A 9,687-nucleotide genomic window follows, 5' to 3' on the forward strand; every position below is an offset into this window, starting at 1 on the left:
TTATATTTAAATGTATTCCTATTCATGATAGATAAAATACAGATGTAGGAATAAATAAATGACAAAAGAGAAATGACATATTTGTGCGTCAGAAGAGCTTTTTCGGTCTTACCCTGAGTTGGAGTGCACGAACCCATACATTTGAAATCCTGTATGTATAACTTCAAAAAAACATTAGAAGTTATTGTCTAAAAAGAGCATAACAAGACTAACCAAATATATTTCAGAATCAAATTATGACACACGTCGAGTTTTGATATAAGAAAGAAATAAAAAAAAAAATACAAAGGTTTGTGTTTCATTGTCTCAATAACTAGGTATATCGAAAAAAAACATTACATCAATACGGAACAATTATTAACAACTGTTATATTACAGACATTAAAACACTCGAGAATTAAAGCACAACGTGTGTTAATGTTTCTCACAAATATACGAAAAAACATGTGAACATTTAATGTCATTCCACTTATATCCATTATTTTTATCCATGAGCACACAGTCGTCTTGACCACTATTAGTAGGTTCGCTTGGGCTCCAGTCGGTGTAGGTCAGAACTGTATTATCAGATTCCCAGATAAAACGAGATGCTTGTACAGAATCATGTGCTCCAATCCATACGTGCCCTGTGTTCTTATCTACAAATAAACTCATCATAAATACCAGTATTGAAATTTTGTATTTGTGCAAGACGCGCGTTTCGTGTTCAAAAGACTCATCAATGACGCTCGAATCAAAAAAATTTAAAAAGGCGAAATAAAGTAAGAAGTTGAAGAGCATTGAGAACCAAAAATTCCTAAAAGTTTTGCCAAATACAGCTAAGGTAATATATTCCTGAGGTAGAAAAGCTTTAGTATTTCAAAAATTCAAAGTTTTGTAAACAGTTTATTTATAATTATGACCATTCGTAAACTTCAACTGTTTATAGAATTTCAGAATAACGTATTGAAATGAAACTAGACTGCAGAATTCAATTTTTGATAGATTATAGTTTTGCATTTATTACTCAATTATCTATTATGGGTGTAGTGGGTTTATGTTGTTCTTTGTGTTGTTTTTTCATCATCACAACAATATTTTGTAAGGCAGTAATGTTTACACTAGCACAATTTAACATTTAGATTTCACTAATTATCAAAATAAAATTTCTTTTAAACGAAAATAATATTATGCAAAATGAAAGGAAATGTGTTTTATGAAAATATTGTTTTTTTTTCCATTTCCAATATGCCTACGTCTGCAACTCAATGAACGTTTTACATACGGAGTATATATCTCCTTGTTGATACAATATTCCAGGGTGTGTATTTCCTGTCAGGATTTCCTTGATATAGGGTTGCTGCTCTCAATGAAGCTATTAAACCAAGGAGTTCTAAGTGGTGAAGTTGAAATCATCCGTTCGTAAATTTTACGGACGCAATCACGAGTTGTTCCAATCGTCGTCTACAATCTCGTTTCCTTTTCCCCTAAATTGACCTACCGAATAAGATTTATTATCGGGTTTGTACTTACACGAGAAACCTGAAGGGTGCCATATGTATAGCATGATTTCGTTTCCCTTCCGGAGCACCTGAAATCACCCCACGTTTTTGGTGGTCTTCGTGTTGCTCAGTCTGGTTTTCTTTGTTGAATTTTTTGTACTGTTCTTTGCCTGCTGGTCTTATTTTTTTAGCCATGGCAATGTCTGTTTATTTTCGACTTATGAGTTTGAATTACCCTTTGATATCTTTCGCCTCTCTTTGTTATCTTCGTTTCTGGGCGTAGATACAGTCATATGATGTTTCTTTAATAACCTTTTATATAGAAGCAGTTGGTAATATATCATAACAGCACAAAACATATTCGTTATGCATCCCGTCGTGGTGTTGTTGTGCTATGGTAAATTTTTATATTCTTGTCTTTCATTTTTGCTTATGTGCTTTGTCTATATGCCTTTTTGCATGTTTTGTGTTTCTTTGTTACATATAGTTCTGTTTTATAGTGATTAAGATTATAACAAAATGTTGACTGCTGTACCCCTTTTTTGACATTTTTACCTATTATGTCTGCTTGTTATGTTCACACATCGTTGTCAATATAATGGAATTGTATGCGACTGTCATACAAGTGAGAGGTTTAGCTAGCTATGAAACCAATTTTCAGCATAAGAAAAATGCCAGTACCAAGTCAGGAATATGACAGTTGTTATCCATTCGTTTTATGCGTTTGAGCTTTAAATTTGATTTTGCCATTTGATTACGGACTTTCCGTTTTGAATTTTCCTAGTATTTTTGTTATTTTACTTTTTTCGTAACTAGTAGCACAGGAACTACTTACCCTCCCGAATCACCAGATATTACACCTGATGTTTGTTTGTTTTTTGTTGCTAGGTGGATAGTTTTCTTAAAAGTGTATTATGGACTTGTGTGTGTTTATGATAAAGGTGTTATATGTGCTTGTCTTACATTTTAGGGAGTATGGTTAAATTGCACCCTCAGGTATCTTCTTGTTCTTTTCTGTAATTTTTGCATTTTCTATGAACAGTTGTTATGATGTTTGACTGATGAGTCTCAAAACTCCAATACACTATAAGTTTATAAACACACTTATGTTATTTAGTCAAATCTAACCAGTCACATGCCGTTTTGAAGTGATGTTATTCAATTACAAGCAGTGGTTTCTTTGACCTGCTCGTTATTCTACTCCATAGTTTTGATAAATGTTATATTTTTTATCGATTTTAAGTTGTTAAGAATTAATATATATTAACTATAAGATAACAATAATGATCAAATTCGTTTACTAGACCAAGTAGAAAATGTAACGAAAAATTAGATAAGTAATTTATAAGGGTAAAAAAGTACTAAATAATGTGTTTTTTATAACATACTTACCAACTGTTTTAAAATTTTTCAAGAACCAACTCTCAATAGTATTGTCAATTTTTACAAGGAATCCTCCCATTCTATGACAATCATTCTAAAACAAAATATCAAATGCAATATAAGCATTGGATGAATTATCTGTATTTTCAATAATTCAAAAAGCTTTTTAAAATGAATATTCCTATTTATTGATAACTTGTAACGTATGAAATCAATGATTTCAACATAGCCGTTTTCCACTACAAATTTGATCTATATTTCTACATTTTAGTGGATGGTACACCTAATTACTTCCAGCTTTAAAGAACAAAATTTACATAGAAATCAGCTAATTAATAATTTTATCAAGATTTGTTGTCTATAGCATTTAGTTGGTAAAAAGAATGAGTTTTTTTCAGATCGCTATTTGTTTAGTTCTTCTATTAGTTTATTACCCACAACTTTTTCTTACTGTAACATCCCAATTATGTTGAAAAATTTAAAAGTTACGGTATTTATTTTCTTTTGTCCCAAAAATCTTAAAAGTACATTTCAATGAATCTCAGTAGTTTTTATGATAGTTTTTAAAATGGTGTTTTTTTTTTTTGGGGGGGGGGTGGGTTGTTTTCATAGTTGCAGTTCTTGGATTTTGACTTTTTTCATCTGGTATAACCATGATAATAGTAACATAAATATAAAAAAATAGGAAGACATTGTTTGATTGAAATTTGACGCCTCTCCACCTGACACCAACAAAAATAGCAATAACTATAGGTCACCGTACGGCCTTCAACAATGATCAAAACTCATACCTGATAGTAAGCTATAAAAGGTCGCGAAATAACATATGTAAAACAATTCAAACGAGAAAATTAACGGCCGGATTATATTAACCAGGGTCCTTAAACTATCAACAACAAAACATAAATTGTTTGATAACCGTACACAAGCTCACAACTTTGTCCTTAGAATAAGTCCTGTCAAGGTTTAAAAAAGTTTAATTTTATAGTAATTTTTTTAACACTCATGTAATGATTGCGCCAAGTCTCTCCATCGGTTGTTTTTACATTGATCCTCTCAGCTTAAACACTGAAATTAGAATTGACGGATGTGTTTATTGCATCATCACATATTAATCAGATAACATTTAAATTGAAATTGAACATATCATTGAATAAACTATGAATTACGAAGGCAACGTCAATCATCAATATACAGAAAAGTAAAGCAATGCTAAATGTTAACTCATTTTACTTTTGCGGCATTCCATGTCTTTTTTGACTTGAATTGAAAGTAATAACAACTTCCCATAAACTGTTCCCATCCGGAACCACAGGATATCGTTCTGCCTGAAAAACACAAATATTTAAAATTATTTGGTTTGCGAAGTAGATTAGCAAAAAATCGAACTCCAAGGAAAATTCAAATCGGAATGTCCTTTATCAAATGGCAAATCTAAAAGTTCAAACACATCAACCGGATGGAAAACAACTGTCATATTCCTGACTTGGTAGTTAAAGACATTGTTTTAGAGGAATAAAACATGTCTTTATGAAATAGTATTTATAAAAAAGAATATATTTTTCGCAAGAATGGGATTAAACTACATGTAATAACTTGCACTACTTTTTTGTCGAACATCAAAACAAATATAATCATCCAAAAACTCAAGTAATTGTCATTAAAGGCTTTAGAGGAATAAAACATGTCTCTATGAAATAGCATTTACTTACAAGAATATGTTGTTCGCAAAAACAGGATGAATGTAATAGTTCTAATTAAGTTTTGAGATTAGAAAAAATAAATATTATCACAACATGTTATTGTCGGGTACAAGCATTAAGGAGGGGAACAAGATGTGCAGTGAATTATCAGTATGAAAAAACGAACAAATTTGATTAAATCTCTTCCTTAAATCACACTGAGCTTAATGATTTCTAGATTTTATTCAATATTTCGGATATGATTATGAATACCTGCAACACATGGAAGTTATTTCTTTCCTTGGTTAAAACAAGGACAAAATTTAATACGAAAACTAAAAAATTCTACTTAAATACATTGACATTGGTTTTCTTGTTATTTTGTTTGCAGTCTGTCTGTTACGAACGATTTTGTTCGGTTAATGTCGCACCTAGTTTTTATTATATTGTTTTTTAATTTTCAACATATTTAGCTCTGAAAGTTCATAATCGCATCATTTCGGAAAGAAAACTTTGCAATGATCATCTACAATGTATTTTGATACCTGATTCTCCAGGTTGTCCCTTTTCACCTGTTTGTCCTCGTGCTCCTGTAATTTGAAATGAAACACGTATTAGATACACCTTGAGAGGGATAGCCTGAATTGATTTTTCTAATTTACACCAATATAATTATTGTCAAACCACAATGATAGTTTATGACAATAGGGTGTCTTTCAGCAATTTGACAGATGTTATGGAAAAGCATGATAAATGTAGGGTATCAAATTTCATTTAACGACATCTTGATGTAAATAATAATACAGATTATTCAAAACAGAGAAAACGTTACATTCATCGTGATTATCTTCAGTCATTTATATAAATGAAAAGCGAAAGATACCACAGAAATAAGGAAACTCATAAGTTCAAAACGAATTGACCACAGCATGGCAAACTACAGTATACAAAACACAACATAGAGCAATAATCACTGAACAACACAAACCAACAAAATGTCGGGGGAGATTTCAGGTGCTCCGGAAGGGTTTGCAGATCTTCCTCCTCTTGTGGCAGCCAAACATATTTAAATCATACATGTACCTTCGATTTCTATTGTTTTCAATAGTTTGTATATAATTAGTAATACTACAAGGTGGTCCGTTTGGATTTCATTCCTTGGTTAGCATAATTTATAACAAATCTAAAGGAATTCTTTTTCCAAAGCAGTACATAATTTTTCCTATTGTTTTGTTTGCAGTCTGCATTCATCAATGCTACTGTTATGAACCAGTTTGGTTACTGTCGCACCTGGTTTATATTATATTTTAATTAAATTATTAACAAATTTAGCTCTTCAAGTTCATAATAAAATTTAAGTCTGAAAGGAAACTAAGTTTTTCAATTTGTCATGTTTGTCATATACATCGGTTTTAATACCTGATTCTCCCGGACTTCCCTTTTCACCATTTTGTCCTCGTGCTCCTGTAATTTGACAAAAAGATATTATAAATGATGTGATATAAAGGTATAATTAATTCAATAAGGGAAAGTCAATAAAATAAAGAACGTTTACAACCAACGTCACGAATGGAACCTAGCTGTTATATTTATTACTTAGTAATTTTTTTTAAAAATTCTTAATGGTCAATTAAACCTGGTTTTACAGCTTGCTAAACATCCCGCTTATATTCATTCAAAACGGATAAAATGTAACTTCAATCTTTATCATCTTTAGTTATTGATATGAAATTTAGTACTAGTCTCATCGCTCAATGTTTATACTTTAAAGACGAAGTAGAGATAGTATTACAAGGAATATCGTGACTTCAATTGGCTTGAGACTTGGTACAATGATAGGCTAACAATTCATTGCAGTACACAAACTTATTATAGATACCAGGCTTAAACTTTTGTACGCCAGACGCGCGTTTCGTCTATAAAAGAATTATCAGTGACGCTCGAATTAAAAAAAAAAAATGGCCAAATATAAAACAAATTGAAGGCCATTGAGGACAGCTAGGTAGGATATTTATTCCTGGGGTAGACCATCCTTAGTGTTTCGTAAAATTCAAAGTTTTGTTAACATTGAGTTTTTATAATCAATTAATATTTAATAACAGTAGGAGTCAGCAATTGGTGTTCTTTAGTTTCTTTATGTGGATTTCTATGAACTCATCTGTCATTACAAATTAACAAAGAATATACATAATATTGAACACTGGTATTACTAGTTGTTTCTCTTTGTCAGTCATACAAGGAAAATGAGTTGTATGTCAGATATATGACGTATGAGTGTCATCATATTGTGTTGTAAAATGATGCCCTTTATGGGTTCTTGATTAGATTAATAAAATTCTTATCTTATCTTATCTTATCTTATGAGTCATAGAAAAAAGGCAATAGTCTGTCATTTATTTGTAATAAATCTGCAGTTTTCAGTTAGAATTGAATAATACAGAAAAAAACTATCTTCATATAAGCCTTTAAAATTACTATTATATATTAAAATCTACTACTATTTATTATATTACTTTGGAAAAAAATTGAAAACAAAACATGTTCTTGTAATGTTCATTTAACGTAATTTTGATGTTCTCACCTATTTGTCCCTTGTCGCCAACAGGACCCATATTTCCTATTAAACCTTTGTCCCCTCTGATACCCTTTTCACCATTTTCCCCTTTTAGACCAGCAAGTCCAATTTCTCCTTTCGGTCCTTTATCGCCTGTTGGTCCCTTTTCTCCAATCGAACCTTTCCTTCCGGTAGGTCCAACTAGACCAGTCTGGCCCGTTTCACCTGGCATTCCTTCTTCACCATCCACTCCTTTGTTTCCATTATGACCTTTTGCACCAAGTACGCCTTTTTCTCCAACTTCCCCTTTTTGTCCACTTGGACCTTCATCTCCAATGGTACCTTTGTAGCCAGCCGAACCTTTTGCACCTACTGCACCCTTTTCTCCCAGTAGTCCTTTTTCGCCTCTCATTCCCTTTTCTCCTTTTGGTCCTTTCGTACCATTTTGTCCTTTTCCTCCTATTGGACCTACATCTCCGAGTTGCCCCTTACTTCCAGTTGAGCCTTTTTCTCCAGTTTCACCTTTTACCCCGTATTCGCCTTTATTTCCTTTTTCACCTTGTTGTCCCATATCACCAACAGTGCCTTTATGACCGGCAGGACCCCTTTCTCCCCTAGAGCCTTTTACACCTTTGGGGAAATTCCCATGGTCACTACTACCTTTTAGAAATATATAGAGCATTTCATCAAATGATCAATAAACTAAAATGTCTGTTATATTGATGTAGGTATAACTTTTTATTAACGTGTAATGTTATTGGTCCCGAACAGTAATTGCTGGCCCTTAACGTTAAGCTACGGGTTTTGATAAGGTATTTGTTGCTCTATCTTGTCCGTGTATTCTGAAATGTTCATTATATGGTCGTCTTATTTAAATTTAGCTATGGTGTTGTCTGTTTTTCTTTTATTTGTAAGTTAATTAAATCAATTAACAAACAGTTATATAAATTAAGCCCCCGTTGCGTCAAGTGAATAAATTTATTTTTGAAGTTAGACTGAATAATAGAAATTAGAATGAGACTCAAATACATGTTTTAATTACCTAATTGATAGGATAAATGAGATAGTCTTTCCAAACCAGAAGTATTCAATTTTTCAATCTGCTTTTCTAGTGTTGAACTCTTTTCTATATACTCTAAATAAAGGAAAAACATTCAAATTATTAACATTACTTGTTGTTTATGTATTAATGCAGTGAAAGTTCATTTACTTTTAATCTATTACAAGGTTTGCTGAAAGGTATTTGTAACATTTATTAACGATTGTTTTCCAATATACAAATGTAATTAATATTTCCAATGGTTGATTTAAATTTGTTACATGGCTTATGGGTCTAATTTGTCATGCTTATTTTCTAATTTATTAAGAAGTATCGTTTCTCTTTTAAAAGAAATGATCCAAAATTGTTTGCTTAGGATAGGCAAGAAGCGGTCTCATCCCGATTTCCCGAGAAAAAAAAATGGATGTCAAATCCCGAATGGTCGTGAAAATAATGTCTCCATTCCAGCATTACGATAATATTAAATATCGAGTTCTTAAATTACCGACGAAATAACTCGTCAATCCCGAACTTCAGGAAAAGGTCTGTCCGCCCCACATTATAAACACGCTTACCTTCCAAGTATGTGACAATGACTGTAACTGCAAGTAAAAAACACATCAACAGTATTATGGTTAGCGCAAACAATGCTTTATCTCTTTTTTTACTCGCGTTACGAATTTTCACAAGTTCATCATTCCACGCATTAGTTTCGATATTTTCTATACTATCTTTGCTTTGAAGTTCTGATTTATTCCAGTCATCAGTTTGTAAAATATCTACCAGTTGAACTTGTTCACTCATTTTTAAACTGTTATGCAAAATGTAAGTATATAGTCAGCAGTTAAATATTCTTATCAATGTTTGAAATGGTAGCTGTAGATTTTATGCAGTATGTATGAAAATCCCCTTGATATTATATAGAAATTTAGGTTGTTCATGATTTACGGAAAGTCTCAACAAAAGTGTTTTCATTGGGCTAGTTCGGACAAATCCTTCTGTCTAGTGACATATATATATGAGGGTACTAAAGGATTATATCGTCAATCGTCACGCTCCTTTTTCTTTACTTTTAGCGTCGAATGAACGTAACAATTGCCTTTTCTTGTTACAAGGTACTTTCTGAGCACTGTAAACGTCAAAAGAGGAAAATGATTTTTTTTACAAGAAGGGTAACCATTATTTGTCAAATCGAGTACCTCAATCCCATCCTCTTACACTTCTTATAAGACATCCGAGTATCTTCAATTGACATCTTTACATAAGTTCATATGTGATGATAATTATTATATTCTAATGAAACGTTTACAGAAAATTAATTTGAAGGTATGAATAAAAATGAGTCATATTTCGCTTTGGATTGATACTGTGTAGTAGTATAACAAAGTTTTATGGATTTAAAGACAGACATAACTTAAAAATGGTTTAAATATGTACAATGGCGCGTTAAATGAAAATAGATAAAACAACTTGAATGGAAAGTAGAAATAAAGATTAATATATCAATTATCGCTGAATTAGTTTCTTTGGAAATATTTACTAGTCTAC

The 9,687-nt window shown here is 31.7% G+C and overlaps 1 protein-coding gene across 1 annotated transcript; it reads right to left on the bottom strand.

The window, feature by feature from the left end:
• Positions 1 to 282: 282 nt before the first annotated feature.
• Positions 283 to 9,687, bottom strand: LOC143085061 (uncharacterized). The gene is made up of 8 exons (XM_076261217.1): positions 8,715 to 9,687; positions 8,143 to 8,235; positions 7,128 to 7,760; positions 5,966 to 6,010; positions 5,092 to 5,136; positions 4,098 to 4,192; positions 2,874 to 2,958; positions 283 to 638 (listed from the first exon to the last, which is right to left on the bottom strand). Exons 1-8 carry the CDS (start codon positions 8,941 to 8,943, stop codon positions 415 to 417), a joined length of 1,449 nt encoding a protein of 482 aa, XP_076117332.1. The 5' UTR covers positions 8,944 to 9,687; the 3' UTR covers positions 283 to 414.

Source organism: Mytilus galloprovincialis, chromosome 8 (assembly GCF_965363235.1).
Source record: "Mytilus galloprovincialis chromosome 8, xbMytGall1.hap1.1, whole genome shotgun sequence".
NCBI lineage: Eukaryota > Metazoa > Mollusca > Bivalvia > Mytilida > Mytilidae > Mytilus > Mytilus galloprovincialis.

What these genes read in the sequence shown, in the direction of transcription:
- LOC143085061 (XM_076261217.1), bottom strand. Translation starts at nt 8,943, where the DNA reads ATGAGTGAACAAGTTCAACTGGTAGATATTTTACAAACTGATGACTGG. An exon ending in CATTGTCACATACTTGGAAG is followed by an intron (nt 8,236 to 8,714) that starts GTAAGCGTGTTT and finishes TCCTTTATTTAG; the next exon opens with AGTATATAGAAAAGAGTTCA. An exon ending in TGGCGACAAGGGACAAATAG is followed by an intron (nt 6,011 to 7,127) that starts GTGAGAACATCA and finishes GTCAAATTACAG; the next exon opens with GAGCACGAGGACAAAATGGT.